At 31.6% G+C, this 18,133-nt stretch overlaps 4 protein-coding genes across 6 annotated transcripts in view; 2 read left to right on the plus strand and 2 right to left on the minus strand.

Annotated features, from left to right (window-relative positions):
• The window catches only part of LOC149483399 (tRNA (cytosine(72)-C(5))-methyltransferase NSUN6), a 25,007-nt gene continuing 6,874 nt past the window's right edge, over positions 1-18,133 (plus strand). For 2 of the 3 annotated variants that reach the window (XM_089702369.1, XM_089702370.1), the window contains exons 1-7: positions 1-286; positions 368-563; positions 750-906; positions 1,315-1,522; positions 1,801-2,091; positions 3,474-3,655; positions 4,898-5,020. In XM_089702369.1, the coding sequence (XP_089558495.1) occupies positions 164-286; positions 368-563; positions 750-906; positions 1,315-1,522; positions 1,801-2,091; positions 3,474-3,655; positions 4,898-5,006 (1,266 nt within the window). In that variant the 5' untranslated portion in view covers positions 1-163 and the 3' untranslated portion in view covers positions 5,007-5,020. Of the gene's footprint in view, positions 287-367; positions 564-749; positions 907-1,314; positions 1,523-1,800; positions 2,092-3,473; positions 3,656-4,897; positions 5,315-18,133 lie in introns of those variants that run through there. The other variant, XM_089702367.1, reaches the window with a different exon arrangement.
• LOC149483400 (uncharacterized) overlaps positions 4,942-18,133 on the plus strand; it is a 24,200-nt gene continuing 11,008 nt past the window's right edge. Inside the window, exon 1 of the mRNA XM_089702366.1 lies at positions 4,942-5,020. The gene's annotated coding sequence lies outside the window, so the exon portion shown is untranslated. The remainder of the gene's footprint in view (positions 5,021-18,133) is intronic.
• On the minus strand, positions 5,029-9,052 carry LOC149483401 (cytochrome P450 9e2-like). The gene is made up of 9 exons (XM_089702371.1): positions 8,773-9,052; positions 8,358-8,509; positions 7,325-7,448; positions 6,970-7,088; positions 6,464-6,642; positions 6,296-6,375; positions 5,978-6,193; positions 5,378-5,629; positions 5,029-5,209 (listed from the first exon to the last, which is right to left on the minus strand). The coding sequence occupies exons 1-9, from the start codon at positions 9,026-9,028 to the stop codon at positions 5,046-5,048; spliced, it is 1,542 nt and encodes a 513-aa protein (XP_089558497.1). The 5' UTR covers positions 9,029-9,052; the 3' UTR covers positions 5,029-5,045.
• Positions 11,373-18,133, minus strand: part of LOC149483402 (cytochrome P450 9e2-like) — a 7,365-nt gene continuing 604 nt past the window's right edge. Inside the window, exons 2-9 of the mRNA XM_089702364.1 lie at positions 17,923-18,074; positions 17,416-17,539; positions 17,065-17,183; positions 16,252-16,430; positions 14,921-15,000; positions 13,384-13,599; positions 12,747-12,998; positions 11,373-12,374 (exon numbers count right to left, since the gene is read on the minus strand). Of these exons, the coding sequence (XP_089558490.1) occupies positions 12,211-12,374; positions 12,747-12,998; positions 13,384-13,599; positions 14,921-15,000; positions 16,252-16,430; positions 17,065-17,183; positions 17,416-17,539; positions 17,923-18,074 (1,286 nt within the window). The 3' untranslated portion in view covers positions 11,373-12,210. The remainder of the gene's footprint in view (positions 12,375-12,746; positions 12,999-13,383; positions 13,600-14,920; positions 15,001-16,251; positions 16,431-17,064; positions 17,184-17,415; positions 17,540-17,922; positions 18,075-18,133) is intronic.

The raw sequence follows: 18,133 nt of genomic DNA on the forward strand, positions 1-18,133 counted from the left end.
TGTTTACACTGTTTACAGAATTTCTGTCAAATTTTTGTTATTCTGAAATCTGAATCGGCTCGATCCGTAGTTCGATCCTTAGGTTCGAGCTTAATAAATTATTTTTATCCTAAATTCTATACATCCTGACTTCAATGTATTTTAATTTTAAAATTAATAAAACATGGTCATGAAGCTGCTCAATTCAATTCAGAATTGGCTTGAAAAAACTCCAAATCATACGTGCTTTCGCGTAAACAAACTTAAAGTTTTTGATATTCAGAATCTAAAAAGTATATTTGTTGACGTGAGTATGGAATTAAATGAATTTAACTTATTATTATTTATTGAATCAACTTTATAAAATTTTATTGAAATAATGTTTCAGCAAAGCGAAGAATTGAACACCTCTACTTTACCTGAATATAACTTTTTAAAAGGCGATTGTTTAATCGTGAAGCCTTGGTCAGACAATGTAGTTGTTAAGCGAGATAATTCTAAAGTGATGGTGGATGCATCATGTGGAGCTGCGGTCTTAAGAGGTTCTCACGTTTTTGCTCCCGGAGTACTTGGATTACAACCAAGTGAGTTTTAAAAACCCTTCATATTTGGTATGTTCTTTTCAAATGAATTACTTTACTTAGAGAAGTCTTAAATTTTAAAGCTTGTACAATTTTTTTATAACATGCATTATTTGCATTATTGTACAATTTTATTATTATCCATTTTTAACTAACAGATCAACTTAGAGAACTAATTTTTAATTACAGGTTGTCAGCTCAATGATCTTGTAGATATTTATGCAGATCTTGATGGAAAATGCAAAAGGGGCTTAAAAATAGATTATGATGGCAAGAAGGAATATGTTGGCACTGGGTACCTTAAGAAACTGCGGTGTGACCTCTTTGATGAAGGTATCCAACCTAGGCATGTATAAAAGTTAAAAAAAATAATTTCAAATAATATAAAATTATAGATATAAACCAAAGCATGCTTCCAGAAAGTATAGTTGTTCCCTCAATAACACTTAACAGTTGAATAGCAACTGATAAATAATACAGATGACATTTTTTATGGGCCCTCTAGGAAAATACTTGAATACTGGATATACTGAATTTTACTGAAAGGAAACATTCCTTTATTTTTAAAGAGGAACAGAACAGCCTTTTCAAATTTTCGAAAATTCAGAGCACTGCGGGTAAAACCATAAAGCACAGCTAGTTTATTATATTTTTCTATAACTTATCTCAAAGAATCTGCTCACACATAATAAAAAAAAAACAATTATTCTATAACTTTAATAATTATTTTAACATTTTATCATCTTATTTCCAGTGGTATCGGTATACAAACGTTACTCCCAGCATCCAAGTTACCTGTTATAAACGAATCACTGTTTCCACAAGGGCAGGTGCTCTTACAAAACCTGCCGTCGATTGTCTGCGGGTGGGTTGTAAATGCGAAGCCCAATGAGCGCATACTAGACATGTGTGCGGCTCCAGGCAATAAAACAACGCATTTAGCTGAAATGTCTGATGATAAGGTGGGTAGGTCTTTATTATCCTTGATTGAAACAAATGTTTGTAAAATACATATATGGATGTGTGTTGATTTCTCTTTCGCGCGAAATCCAATGTATTTTCATGATACTTGACAATGTAGCTTAAGAAGCAGAATAACATATCAAATACTGAAAAATTAGTTTGCCTGTGCCATGAAATGGCACAACTATTTAAAACTAACAAGTAATAAAAATTATGTTATTGCTATTAGTTTGTGTATTTGCGTTAATTAAGTAACATTAATTATTATAATTTCTAGGCAATAATCACAGCAATAGACAAGACAGAGAAAAAGGTAGATCTCATAAAACAAAACTGTGAGATTCAAGGTGTAACATGCATAAATGCATTCACATTTGACTCTAGACATTGTTATTCAGAAACTGCAAGTAAGGATACAGAAGGGCCTCCATTTCCCGCCAATACTTTTGACAAAGTTCTGTTAGATGCGCCTTGTAGTGGACTAGGTCAACGACCTAGATTAATCAATAATATGACACCAAAAATGTTGCAGTCTTACAAATTTATACAAAGGAAGTTGCTAGCAGCGGTAAGTTCGGGGAACTTTACCTATATATTATTTGTCATTGCCAAATTGTAGATTTGTTCATAAAATAAGCCATTTCATGAACTACTCAAACAATTTTATAAGTGAGCAAAACTACAATGTGGTCACGAAATATATATGGTACGGGAGCCAGGAACAGATTTTATGACCAAGTTCCTCTCAAGTGGTAATTAGTAAAATGCATCAAAGTATAGTATTATGAAGCCTCGTGAACGTCAGCTGGAGCTCGGTTAGGGGGAAGAGCGGTTGTAGCCTCCCGTATCAGCTGACGGTTTTTCCACCAAGATACAGCCAGCTGACCTATATATTGTTCCAAATGATTGTGACCACACCGCCATGCTGATCAATAAATAAAATTGTTTAATATTTATCCACAGTTACATATAAGCTATCATCAGGTAAATTTTTGTTTGAGAGGAAATCACGGAAAATAAATTTTTCTTTAAATTTAACTTTCATGTTCGAGACACCAGCTGACGTATAATACACCATGTTGTAACCAGCTGATTATTTTTTTTCGTTGAGATATTGGGTTAGCTACAATTTGACAAATTTTTAGCTGAGAGGAAATGAATGAATGAATGTATTTTTTTTCCTACGTGCGTGGGAGGCTACAACCGCTCACCCCCCCAACCGAGCGCCAGCTGACGTTCACGAGGCTTTATAATACTATACTCTGAGGCGTCTGACGAATTATCTCTTGAGAGGAAATAATTAACCAAATTTGCACCTGGCTCCCGTACCAATACCTATAACTAGCTTTCTGTAATGAAGCTGATGTTTACTATCAGTTAAATATCACAAAATATTTAAGGGTTAGTTGCATCGGTGCAAGTGATTTCATATCAAGTCAATGACATTTGTTATCACTTGATTGTAACACATATTTCCTTGTATATAAAATTTTGTATGTCCTTTGCGAATTATCAAGAATTGCATATCTCTGATCAATATTTGCACTTGCAAATGCAGATATCGTATTATGAAGCAGTATATCTATGCAATCTCATTAGTATTGTATATAGAATAAAACAAAATTGTTGCCCGCTGTCTGTCTGTCCGTACGATTCGATCTTTAAAAAAGCGCAACTACAGATTTTGATGTGGTTTTTTTTAATGGTTTTAATTTGATAAGTTGTAGAAGACAAAGAGGCCGAACGGACGGAAAGCTATATATGCATCATGAAAAATTCAAAAATTGCTATCAAGTTAATCAAACTTTTTTTATATCAATTTCTCATGTTCCGTTGTATAATTTCTTTGTGAATTCACAAGACCAAAATAATAGATTGACTTGGTTTTTCCTTCAGTTACACTTTCAATCACTTCTCAAGTTCTCAGCCGTAAATAATAAATATTTTCAGGCGGTCAAAGTTTTAAAATCGGGCGGAAAATTAGTGTACAGCACATGTACAGTGACATTAGAAGAAAATGAGGAAATGGTGAAATGGGCTCTAGACAAGTTTCCATGCTTGCGGTTAGTGCCAGCAGAGCCTTTGTGTGGTGGGCCTGGATTACCAGATTGTGGTCTGAATAATAATGAAAGGTAAACCTAAAGAACCTATGAATAAAAATATAGATGAAAGTTTAATAGAAAAAAATTAGTAGAGAACACACAGGTTTAAGAAGGAAATTCAATAGAGAGCAGATGAAGTTGTGAAGGTCAGCTAGTTTATTAGTATGTTCATAATAGATTATGGTATAATATGCGTTAAGTAGCTTTACTGCTTATTATAATCCTTGTCAGACTTCAGAGTAACTGATTCCATGTCAAAAGCGTGATCGATTATATTAAGTAGGGATGTAACGATACCGATACCGATACCGATATATCGGCCGATATAATCGGCAAGCCGATATATCGGTATCGCCGATAATAAAACAACCGATACCGATATCAAACAATTCAAAAAACCGCGCCCAATGAACGATGCGGGAGGCCGCCCGCGCGTGCGCACTTTGTTTTCTGAAAAAACTCTACCAATACTGAACTTTTATTAGGTACTGATTGTATGTGTATTACTTAAAGTTTAACTGACTTTGTAAAATAATAATACTAAAATGTTCAAATATATAATACTAATATATAATACTAAAAGGTTCTGTTGTTTTTTGATTTGGCATTTTTATTTAAAAGAATACGATTAACGGTTGAGTCTCTGTTAAATATTGGTAACTTTTTATGCATAATTCACTATTTATTTTTCTACCAAGCCATCGATATCGGTATCGGTATCGGTATCGCCGATACATTACTACAAATATCGGTATCGGTATCGTATCGGCAAAATCATGTATCGTTACATCCCTAATATTAAGTATTAAAACACGTTGCGTGAACCATCTTGGATTTTTACCATTGTGCGATATTTAAATGAAATAAAATAATTGTTTAGTTTTTAAAATAATTTAATTTTATCAATAACTAGCGGTCCGCCCCGGGTTCGCCCGTGGTACATATGAAAAATAGATGTTGGCCGATTCTCATAGATACCAGATAAGCACAAAAAATTTCATGAGAATCGGTCAAGCCGTTTCGGAGAAGTATGGCGACGAAAACTGTGACACGAGAATTTTATATATTAGATTGACTTGAGACAAGTATTCACATTCATTTATTGCATTGCATTATGGACCTATTTTTGAAATAGGAAACAAATACCGAATACAGGGTTGTATACAATCATCATACAGCATACTTACCCTCATATAATAAAACACAAGTAAATTTCACATACATATACATTAAAAATAATATAATAAATTAAAACTAAATTTTTGTTTGAAGGCTAATGGTGCAACGATTTGGTCCTGAAGAAGATCCGTTAAGACCAGTCGACGATATATACAGGAATTCCATTGGTTTCTTTATAGCGGCTTTTACAAAAATCGAATGATGTAAATTGTAAAGGTAATTAATATATTACGTACAAAGTTTAAAGTTTTTCAACTTTAACCCAAAGTCCCGCTTTAGCTTTAAAGAACGGTGCCGTTTCTTCAATTCGAATGGGATATTCAGTTTTAGAACACGTTGAAAATTTGAAGTTCTTCAAAACAGTTACCATGGCATGTTTCGCGGAAACCATTGCAAAACGTAATCCTGAAAAAAATTACATCAATTACTCCATTTTTAAAAATCCCTTTGGCATTCGTGTTTTCGTTGTGTATTGAAATTTACTGAGGATACCTACATAAAGAGCAATCTTACTATTATCCCGATGTACTTAATTTAATTTTATAGTCTGCCGAAATTGTAAAGAAAACTTACCGATACAGTTCCTAGGTCCGGCCCCAAAGGCTAAGAACAAATGCGAGGGCTTTTCCAGCTTTCCATCACGTATAAACCTTTCGGGCTTAAATTCCTCAGGGTCAGGATAGTGGTCTGAGTCCATATGTACTCCATACAGTGGTACAGCTATCATTTCACCCACATTTATCTTAACAGATGTCCCCGGTAAAGTATAGGGTTTTGTACAGACTCTGTCTATCCTTGCAATTGGTGGGTACATTCGTAAGGTTTCTGAGAAAATATATTATGAAACTTTAAGTCTGATAAAAATTAGAACTAAAGTGTGTTTCTGTGTTGTTGGCTGTCTTTGTTCAATTTGTACAATTTAAAGATCATCCATAAAATTAATGTGCAAGCTAAAAAATACAATTTCCTATGTCCATCAGGAATATTTTTTACATCGAACCATTAATCTACTCACCTATATTCCGTGAAATCGTTTAGAAAATCGGTGCGAGTAGATAAGAGGTTTTATAACCGCTTAGTTGTTTTTGATATTTCCTCAGTGATAATGACTAATTTATACATACATAGGTAATACGATACAATCGCTACGATATTATATACGCTATAGCTTACCTAATAAGAATGCTTCGAGATAATCCAGCTGTGAGAGAACATCGTATGTGATTTCCTTATCTTTAGTTATCTCTACCACATGGGCGCGGAGTTTGTCTTGAAACTCTGGGTTGACGGCCATTAGGAAAATAGCACAGGACAGTAACGTACTGGATGTTTCATATCCAGCAATAAAGAATAACAGGCTTTGAGCGTCGATTGTGTCTTCGTCCAAATCTAAAATGATTATGATATTTAGAGGAATCTCTTAGAAAATGTTATATTTTATTGAAAAGATTTATCAACCATGGATAATAATTATCATTAAAGAATACTTACGTATTTGCGACTGTGTGTTGCCTACTTCTTCCCTTTCTTTTTCTGCAGCATCAAGGAGCAATTGTAAGAAGTCATTATGTCTAAAAACAGAAATTCGTGTTAAAATAATATCTATATTTTGCTGGCTATGAAATATGGGTATAATATAAAAATTATATTTTAACCTACTTCGTTTTGGACAATTTTCTTTCCGCTTTCGTTTTTTTCAACATTTTCACAAGTTCTTCGATAGTTTCGTGGTGTAAGAATGATATGTTTATGAATCTTAGTGCTTCAGGTATAAACATAATTATGAAAAATATACCTATTCTCTTCGGCAAGGGAAGGTGGTCGTATTTTTCTGCAACCTGAAAGTATGTTTTTAACCGAATTAATATCTTGACTGTTTTTTATGTCATCGTCGGCAAAGGAGCTTGTGTGGCGCCTGATGAGCGTAAGCTCGTTTGCAGACCCTACAAATAGATTGTCGACGTTAATGGGAAAGGGATTAAGAAGAGATTGACAAAAGGAATTAAGGAAAGGACTGGGGAGAATAAGGAAAAGGACATGGGCCATTGGCTTCCTCTCTCACCGATCGAAGCCTTACGCCGATCTTCTGTGAGGTGTTGTATCGTCCCCGGTGCAAGCTGGCCCAACTCCTACAATAGAACCATGGAAAATACTTATGAACAAACCTTGACAAAACGTGCATTTTCATCAGTCAACGAGTCGGATTTAATTCCAAATGCACAGGCGCCAATTACTTCTAATGTGAACCTTCCCATGGTTTCCTTCATTTCGATTTCAGTGTTACCTATAAATAACAAAATTATTACCAATTTAGCTTTAACCCATTGACCACCGAGCGCCCCGATCGGGCCACGACACAATAGATTTTCTATGTGTCTGTGATTCCGGGGCCTGATGGATATAGAATATAAAAAACAGTTATACCAATTTTTTTATTCAGATTAATCTCCACAGAAAAATATTGTTATTAAATATTTTGATGTTTCAAATTCGAATAGAAGAAGATAAATAATTAATTACCAAATTGATTTAAAAGCCCAACCATTTGCTCTGAACAATTTTCTATAAGGTGTAGCATATGTTTAAGTCGTAACGAACTGAACGATGGAGTTATGATACTTCGGACACCTTTCCATTCACCAGACTGCAATACACAAAATTCCAATTAATAAGGTACTCCCATTAATACATAATTTAACATTTTCAGTCATTATTGTATCGACATTCGTAAGGGAATCAAAACCCGTAAACACTTCAATTCTTGAAATTCACAACAAGTCTTGAAATTTGGTTAAAAGCAGCGTCTTATAGCAGAGGTAAAAAAAATTGCTAATAGCCATAATTTAAAGTTACAATATAAAAAATAGGCTTGTTCGGAGCCCTCGGTGCGCGAGTCTGACTTGCACTTGGCCGGTTTTATCTATTCCTTGCAGTTCTATCTATCTTTTGTTAAAATCGAGATATTTTTAAGCATAATAATATCATAATTATGAGATTCAGATTTCGCTCATTTCGTAATGAGAATTCAAATAATAATTAATTGATTGCTGTCGATAAGAGCATTACATAATATCTTTTACATAGATATTAGACCACCACTACATACGTATTTTTTCTAGTATTTTTCCGTGATGGCAGTATCGCCTTTATCTTAATTTGGCAATATATGTATAGCCAAACCAAGATTAAAACTATGTGTCTGTTAACTACTAGTATTCGCATACACATAAAAGTCAGCTACCACTTTCAATTATAGTTTAGAATAGATACTTAAGATAGTCGTTATGACGCAACGGATTATTATTTTGTACGATTAACAGGTGGTTATCAATTATTTGCTAAAATTTTATTGGGTAATCAATATTATTTCCGGCCATTCAAAAAATACAATAATTTTTATACAACCAAATACATATTAGATGATCAACGACTTCGGAAAAGCATCAACAAACACCCTTATAAATCTGGATGATTTTATATTTTCTTCGATAAACGACACCGGATGTACCTATATTCATATTATGTACATATTAATAACATACTTCATACATACCTTTAGGTTCAGAAGGTTTCGTTTGAAATATAAAGGTTCGTTACTCGGTAAAGAGTATCGATCTATAAAATGTTCAAAATCCCGAATAGTAACTGCTTTAATGAGTTCTGGATCCGTAATGTACAGAACGGGCTGCCTTCCCAAGAAGACTCCTGTAAATGTTATATTTTAATTATTGTAAGTAAAAAATACGCTGACATATTATTAAATAAACATATAAAGATGAGGAAAAATCTGAGTTTTTATATTGTTTTTAGTTTATGTAACTAATTGTTGTTCTCATGAAGAGTTTATTAATTAAAATAAGTTATAATTTATTTGTTGTGAATCATTAAGTTACACTTTTTATAATATGAAAAAGGTAGAGGCTAAATTCTAAATTATTATAATAATTAAATAGGTTCGTAAAACTTACCACCATATCCAGTCTTTTTGAATCGGTTATAAATCTCTCTTTGAAAATCATGAAATGCTTGTTTGCCTAGTATATTCGCACCCATATTACCAATAACAACTGTTGGCTCAAGATAATCGATGCCACGTTTTTTAAAAAAATTAAACGTTCTCGTGAAATGGTAATACAACATAAATAAAATTGTCAAAGGTAACGTTAATTTCCAATACTCCAAAATAATCGTTCCAAATTGTTGTACAAAATTTCCGGACTCCATTTTGATTGTCCTGTTTTAAAGTTTATTTTTAATAATACCTAATTAGTTTTCTTGTGCTAAATAACTTCACGAAAGAACGTCTTTTACCGACTTAATTTTTACTATTGAATTGTAATTTGTCTTTTTGGTAAATAGATTATATCTTATCTCAATATACTTATTACTTATTATACTTATGCACTTATCTAGAATTTAATGGTAAATCAGTGCGATAATGAGGACAGTATCTATTTTAAAAATGGGTATTTTTCTTAGCTTCAAATGTTTCAGCTAGTAATAAAATGTCATTAATTGTATTGAATATCAAATATATTAAAGATTGAATATATTAGAATGATTGTCATTTTTAATAATATTATGTATTATTATTATTAGCAAGACTCTTTATTAGACGTTCCTTCTGATAAATAGGTACTAATAAATTCTATAGATTATAGGCTTAAGAACATTGAGTTAATATGTACTACTCAATGCTTAAAAAAAGGTTTATAAGAAAATTAAAATTACTTAAATCGGAATTATGTAGTACTTGAAACTTGGTATGAAAATCTGAGGAAATCTGTAATTGGTTAGATGGAGAGATGAATCGTGGAGGTACTATATTCGCACACATAGTCATAACGTGGGTATTAAAAACGAAGCGAACATTAAAATTATCAATTTTAAAGCGATAAAATTTAATTAATCGAGGTCACAGCAAACAATAAGTACAGAAAGATTGAAGGTGGAAACAAAATTGTCGGACGTAGGCACTTGTATAAGAGCCTTAAAATTAGTAGGTACAATCATGGTACAATCTAACTTAATATATTCCCACAAAGATAAACCATTTTTTAAATAATTTTTTTCATCGGCCTATTAGAAAGTATCATGCCACGCAAATAAACAAATTGTCATGACTCATGAGGATTAGTAATAGTTGGAATCACGCAAAGGTTCCGTACTACATATATTACCACAGGTATTATTATAATAAACTAAACTATTATCTACAAATATAAGTAGGAAACGACGGCATAGAAGTAGAACATATTTGTATCGGAAAACCCTTTTAATATATAAAAGAAATATAAAAGGCAATCATTTCACTATATATATAGGTAGGTGTTATATAGGTAAAATAAAGTCCTTCGATTTCCATTCTGTTTAATATAGGCTTTCGAGCAGAAGGAAAGGTTGTATACAATACATATTGTATGTACTTAGTGTTTTTCCTAAATGTATTATTAAAATTATTGATTGACCTTCATCACTTTTCATCCAAAGTTCAAAAAGATTGTGATTTTGATAATACATATTTTTAGCTTTTAAATATTGATGTATATGTAATCTGAAATCGATTAATGTAATCTGTGATTTCAGTGCATTTTATTAATTTATGCAATTAATGTTATGCAATCTTAAAAAAATATATGATCGAAGAATGCAATTATTGATAAGTATTTTTTATTTTAAACTTTATTAGGCGAAAATGGTTTATATGAGGATAAATTAGGAATACCGGATAATTTGAGAATAAGTTACTTAAATTAGAAAGATAATTCAATATCCAACACTATCATTTTTGGCAGAGAGATAACATAAGTTTAGACAAAACGACATTATGGGTTCAAATAAAAATAAAACAGTTTATTACCTTTTCTTATACAAATTTATTATTATCAAAAATATACTAATATTCGATTATTCATAACACCTTGTACCTACTATACTTATATCTAGAATGTTGACTTTACTTAACGTAAATCGTCACATAAACTATTAAATTTAAGAGTACTGAATTAGTTAATTGTTTTTTTTTTGCATTTATAAATAAAATTATTCGGCAAACATTAGTTAAGATCAATTTTTAACCAATACCTTTGAGTATTACTTAAAATTTAGTATATAAAAAATATGTTGTATAGAAATCTGTATTTCAAGTACATGTAGGATACTGTAAAGAGTTTACTCTTTACAGTTAATTAATTTTTAAAACATTTGGCAAGCAGGATGGCCTATTTACTACACTAATAACTATAGTTGAAATCAACTTATTCTTACGACTCATTAAATCTCTTAATATTTATTCAACTTTACAAATCTCATTCTTGTAATCCATTGATAAAAATAAAACTATGGATGAGCTTAAAGTAAACTCAAATAAAATAGTTGTATGAAAACATACAACTTTCTCTTTTTTGACATCGGTTTAAAAGCCAGTTATTTAAATAAGAAATTATTCAATTACCCAAGTTAATGATATCATAATTGTACGTGTAGTTAAAATATTCACGATAGTCTTATTAAATTAACACTTTAAAATTTAAATGTAAATTGAATTAATGATTTCAAATAAAACATGTTTATCGACTAATTGCATATTTTATTGTAATGTCTTGAAACAAACAAAAAAAGTATATCGCCCAAATTTTATAGTGTTTTTGCTAAAAAATAGTAGGTATTATTTCCAATATTTTAAAAGAGATTTCGATAGAGACCGTCATAAAAGTGGGAATACTGTTCTTTGTACTTTTTAGATCACAGAATCGATCATTATATTCATTTTTTTTATTATAAGCCTTTGTTGGCTAATAGAATTTAATGTTATTGACATGAGATACAGCATAATAATATTGGCGTATTACCCATGGTCCCATTTAATTATGTTTTATTGGAGCTTGCAATAGGAATTTTCAAATGTATAATATTAGTTTTAATAAAATCTGATATCCGCAACCGAAACTATTCGAAACTAACGGATAGTTCGAAATAATTATGCAGGACATAAGAAGGGAAGTACAGATAATACCCGTAGACCCACCAGTGGGTCATAGCGCGGGCACCACGGGTAATACGCCATAATAGGCGTTCTGTTTAAATATTTTTTCAAATGTCAAAATGTCTTCCTTTCGCTTATAGCGTAATAAATAATAATTATTCTATAATTTTATAATTTGTTACTGGTACATGATTTCCATTTATTTGCGTGCTATTCATTGCGATTCGAGTTTTTAATATTTTTAAAGGCAAGAGCAAAGTAAAATGTTACTACATACACACATACAATAAAAATTGATGATAATTTCATTACAAAATAATATAGCTACAACTTAAATTAAACATTGTCTTATAAACTAAAACATACACCCGTAAATTCGAATAATAATAAACAATTTGTATATTCAACTACACTTGAAAATTTATATCTTTTCCACATTAACATATATTCCCTGACTAGCCTTCAGCAGAAAAGCACGTTTGTCGAATTGCACCGGATCCTGCGTTTTTGGACACGTTTTAAATCTAAAGTTTTTCAACACAGCTACCATTGCCAACTTTGCAGAGATCATTGCGAAGCGAAGCCCTGGAATATAAATTGAGATTGTCTTCATTTGTTCCATTTTACACGAGTTGTATCAATTATAAAAGAATCGTTTTAACTGGGGGTTAAAAACCTTGAACATTAGATTTTTTTTATTTAAAATGCCTTATCAATATTAGAAACACTATTAATTATTGTTTGAGCTTTCAGAAAACTTTATTTTACGATTCCGATAATTCCAACGCTTTTGTCAATTTACGTGAAGTCAAAATGAAATAAGGGCATGATTCTTCCTTTACCTGTCTCTAATAAGTTTTTTGAACCATTGCGATATAATTATATTTCTCAACGTCATTTTTTTAATGACAGATATACGCTAAAGAGACCATCAGAAAAGCACGTTAAATGACTCACCAATACAATTCCTGGGTCCAGCGCCGAACGCCAGGAACAAATGCGACGGTCTATCTTTCTTCTCGTCTTTCATGAACCGTTCAGGTCTGAACTCGTGGGGCTCCGGGTAAATATTCGGGTCCATGTGTATTCCATATATTGGTATAGCGACTGCTTGCCCTACATTTAACTTAATAGATGTTCCTGGTAGAACGTATGGCTTTGTGACCACTCTGTCTATCCTTGACGCGGGAGGGTACATGCGTAATGTTTCTGAAATTAAATTAAATATATTATTCGATAAAGCCAATTTATTCAGTCTAGACCGCTAGAGAAAGGGAAACAATGTTGCTAAGATTACAAAATAAGTTAACTAATCAACATTGCGGGATCAAAATCGATCAATTCTTTTCGTTATTGCTGCCAATTTCGGCAACTATCCAACTGCGCAAAAGAAGAAGTAAAATAATGAGAGATAAATTATTAATAATTTATGGCAGTTCAGTGATCGAGTAATTAGTATTTAATATATAATTTCACGTGATATAAAGGCAATGCTCTCTGTGGCTTTCAATATAACAGATAATAATATAATTGTGTTCTCTTGACTTATACTCCTACATATAATATAGGATATATAGATAACGAAGATAATTACCCAGCAGAAAACCTTCCAAATAGTCTAGTTGTGTAAGAAGATCATAATTCATTTCCTTCCCTTCAGTTACGCTAATCACGTGTTCTCTGAGCTTATCCTGAAGGTCTGGTTTCGTGGCGAGCACGTGCGCCGCAAACGATAGCAATGTACTAGAAGTTTCGAAACCAGCTACAAGGAATATTATACTTTGGGCGTCGAGTGTGTCGTCATCTAAATCTGAAATAGGTTTATATTACGATTTTAGGGTGTATTCATATAATCAAATAATAAATAATATACGAGACTTATTATAGGCATGTTCCTATAAAATTAATTTCAATCCTTCGTTGGTTGGTTGGTTTTAGATACCAATAGATATGGTATATTTGTTGGTATAATTAAATTGTAAGCGTGTTCGTTATCTTAATTAAATTATTGTTAAGAAGCTATAATCTATTAAAATATATTCTCGCATTATTTTCACTTTACAGAAATTAGTAAAGAAAAGAAAGATATTCATTAAATTAATTACAAGATACAATGTAAAAGTTTTATATTGTCGTTGACATGGTGATAAAATTTCTGTGTGATATCTAGTTAATTATTAATTTTATTGCGAAAAAATTCAAATGACTACAAGCTTATAATAAATGCGATTACAATTAGTGAAGTCTCTATTAAGATGTGTTGAGCCTTAGTTGAGACAGTTGAGGTGAATCGTAATTATTATCCTAAATTTAAACTAGGTTAAGTAGAAGTCCTCTATGTACTTAAACGATCGCAACATTATGAATTATGAGCGATGAGGACCACTCAGCTGGTAGTGCACATGCCCAAGCACATCGATTTACTAAATATTTTAATATTTTAATATTTAGTAAATGAAATTTAATTAGAAATAATTTATTATTTCTAATTGAATTTCAAAAATTGTCTGGTGTCTTCACCAGGAGTCCTTTAGGAGTCATACGCCTCAATGCTAAGATGTCCTTTACCATAGTGTCAATAGCTGTCAGCAAAATATTTGATAATAGAATGTTGTTGAAGGACAACTTCGCACGATAGTGATATTTATCATTGAATTAATGAAATTACTACGGATATGCGATATTACATCTCAATATATTGCAACATTCAAACAGGGCCGTAGTAGTATGCTATATCCCCCCCCCCTAGCGTGTGTATATCATATTTAAACTATTCAATACATATTTGGATATATCGGCCAACCAAATTTTATATGGGACCCCCAAATTACTCTACGCCATTACAAATATAGATATCTAGGTGACAAGTGAGTTTTCGTATGAAGTGCTTTATCTAGATATTCTAGAAACTTGTTAATCTAGGCAACTATTCCCTCGTAAGAGATACATACGAGCCTCCATGCATTGTATATATATTATATTATTTATACTCGTCTTATAAAATATAGTTTACCTTTTACACAAGTTCTCTTAAAAATAAAAGGAAAACACCAAATTCGGTTAATTTGCTGTTTTCCTGTTCAAAGAGGTTTAGATTTTTAAAATAATTAAATAATATTTATTATACTTACGCATTTCTGAGTGATTATTCCCTAACTGTTCTTTTTCCTTTTCCGCTGCATCCATCAAAAGTTGTAGGAAGTCATTGTGCCTACAAAAATAAAAAAATAAATTTATCTAATAGGAAAGTGTATCATATCCACTGTTAAAAAAATATTTAAAGACATTAAAAAGATACCTGTGGGTAATTATTATTACAGTTAATGTCTTCAAAATATAATTCTTAAAAACCAACAGATATTTCATAGAATATTGTTGTGAATCATAATCTTGTTTTGAGGTATTGAATGACGGTGCAAAAAATATAAATAGTAATTATAGTATCAACACTGTTTTTTCTCGGAATTTGCCCATTTAAACAACAATGTATATTATACAAAGACGGACGCCGTATTACGAACAAACAACGTGAAGCCACCATAGTAAGCTAGCGATCGTGTAAAGACAATAAACACGCACATACTCTCACCATAGTAAGCTAGTCGGCCGCCATTACGTCGTGAACTACCGACTGATTAACTGCGTCACTGTTTCACAAAAAATATTTAAAATGCCGTCTTGCGTGGTTAAATGGTGTCGCAACAGTACAATTTTAAATAACAAAACACAAGGGATTACATTCCACAGGGAAGCAAGTTATTTCTTTTATGTTTTAATGACAAAATTATTACGGCAAAATTTATAGAAAAAAATACAGCCGCCATTGTCATCAGGACAGCTGTTGCCATGGCAACATGGCACACACACATGGATGTTTCGCCGCCATTACTAGGCTTCACTCAATGTTTAGGCGATATACCGTCCGTCTTTTTTTATACGTCCATGACAATACAATAATAAAAAAATCACAACGACCTTTGGTTGTTAGACATAAGACAATTATTTTGTCTGTACACTGTTTTGTTTACCTATTCTGTTTTCGTGTTCACAGGTATCATTCGTATTTGATTTACTTATCAAGAAGATATTTTATCATCAAAGTCATAAAACACACAAAGAATGAACCCTATACACAGTCAACAAAGACTGTGGTTATATTTTATTTATTTTAATATTATAAAAGATAAACCTATCTACCAAAGAAATAGTATTTTATCTACATGTCAATAATCTTCTACAAGTACAATTGTATATAATAGTTGTAAATCAACATAATATTATCTAATGAACAAAGGAGAACAAGATGATTCTGCATTTTATTCATACACTAGAACTATAGTTAGATATTTTAGAATATTTAAACCTGTATATTTCCACTCTATGTGAATAAGTATCTCTAATTGTGAATTATCATTTGTTTAAAATAAATAGATAAATATGTATATTATATTTTCAAACTCACTTTTCTTTTGATGCTCTTCGTTGTGCCTTAGTGACTTGCAACATATCATTTAATTTCTCTACAACTTCACGGTTTAAGAATGATAGGTTAAAGAATCTAATAAAAGTTGGCATAAAAATTAATACGAAAAATATTAACATTCTCTTGGGCATGGACATGTCACCAACTTTTTCTGCTACCTGTAAATAATTTTAAATTTATTAATTAATTTATTTTTTATTTATTATTTTTATCTAGTATAAAAATATTAGAAGCTTTATAGTTACCACATTATATGATAACTAGATATGTATTACCATTGTTAACTTTGTTATCATCACAGTCTAAATGTATATGATTTATATATAAGGCGATTAACACACGGTGCCGCGTCCCGCCGCGGTTGGCGGTGAAGCGGTTCTCAAGTTGCATTGGCTTCTATTAAATCCGTTGATACCGAACACACATACACCGCCCGACCGCGCGGTCGAATGGTCCGTTCCTCGTAGGGATTCACTGCCAACCGCCGCGGTGCGCGGTGCCGTGTGTTAATCGCCTAAGTGTAGTTTATTGAAGTGAAACTTCTTTATCGGGGTTGGAAAAAAAATTAGTGTAACATTTTTCCGTAACGCGCCATCTTGTTTTTATCCCTACCACGCGTGATTGACGTATTTCTGTAAAGTTGCATATAGTAAATTATTTTTTTGAAAAATAAGGTCATAAAGAAGTTTCACTTCTTACGTGTGTACACTAGTACACGCACACATTTTTTTTTTTATATGATGACTGATATGGTTATGTGGTTCACAATCACATACTATTGTAGAGACATACCTTTACAAATTTAGCATTTTCATCAGTAAGAGCATCTGATCTGATACCAAAAGCAGAGGCCCCAATTACTTCCAATGTAAAGTGACCCATTATATCTTTCATCTCAATATCTTTTTTATCTGTAACATTATAAATATATTCAATAGCTATCTCTCTTTTAATATATAATGTACATTTAAATGTAGAAGTTCTTTAAGTATGTCAATATCTTAAGTCTCAGTTGGATACTAAAACCAGTAACGTATGTACAGTTTAAAAAGCAAATTTTATAAATATTCACGACTATACTATACTACAGTTAGCTGACACTATTAATAAAACATCACAGTAAAAAGTTTAGTAAATAAGTACCAAATTGATTTAAAAATCCGACCAATTGGTCTGCACATGTTTGTAAAAGAGGTATCAGGTTCTTAAGTCGAGATGAACTAAATGTTGGTGTCATAATACTGCGGACAGCCTTCCATTCAGCTCCCTAGAAAATATATTACAATAAACAAAATAATAGTATTGATTTATTAGTACAGTAGACCCGCGTTTCTACGCAAGAGTACCTTATAATTTCGGCATATTACAAATGTAATAATAAGATAAGACTTTACAGGTAGTTCTATTTCAGAAGTAGGTACAAATCATGCTTCATTGTGTATTATTATTTATAAATTAAATCAATTAGACAAGTCGGATTATAGGGGCGACGAATAGGCCAGGGGCCGGTGTAATGTGGGTCTACTGTACATGAATAAAATCAAGCTTTGCTTTTTGTAGATCTTATCTTTATTAATTTGTATTTATAATATTGTAATTTGTGTGGATTTCCACTCAATAGAGACAATATTAAAAATAAATTTAATTTACCTTTAAGTTTAATATACTTCTACTTAAATATCTTGGTTCTCGACTTCTAAATCCACTTCTATCTGTGAAATGATCAAAATCGCGAATTGTTACTGCTTTAATGATTTCGCTGTCAATGAGATACAGGATCGGTCTTCTCCCTTCAAATATACCTAAAAAACATTATGCAAGATTAAGATGTTACAAAAAAAAATTAAGATGTTACAGAAAA

The sequence above is a fragment of the Colias philodice genome, chromosome 13 (genome assembly GCF_061535455.1).
Source record: "Colias philodice isolate Cphi_HAF_F1 chromosome 13, ilColPhil1 Martin Lab GWU primary, whole genome shotgun sequence".
In the NCBI taxonomy this organism is placed as follows: Eukaryota; Metazoa; Arthropoda; class Insecta; order Lepidoptera; family Pieridae; genus Colias; species Colias philodice.

Coding starts and splice junctions, on each gene's coding strand:
- LOC149483401 (XM_089702371.1), bottom strand. CDS start 9,028: ATGGAGTCCGGAAATTTTGTACAACAATTTGGAACGATTATTTTGGAG. Junction 6,643..6,969: donor AAAATGCACGTTTTGTCAAG/GTTTGTTCATAA, acceptor ACATACTTTCAG/GTTGCAGAAAAATACGACCA. Junction 6,194..6,295: donor CAACACACAGTCGCAAATAC/GTAAGTATTCTT, acceptor TAATCATTTTAG/ATTTGGACGAAGACACAATC.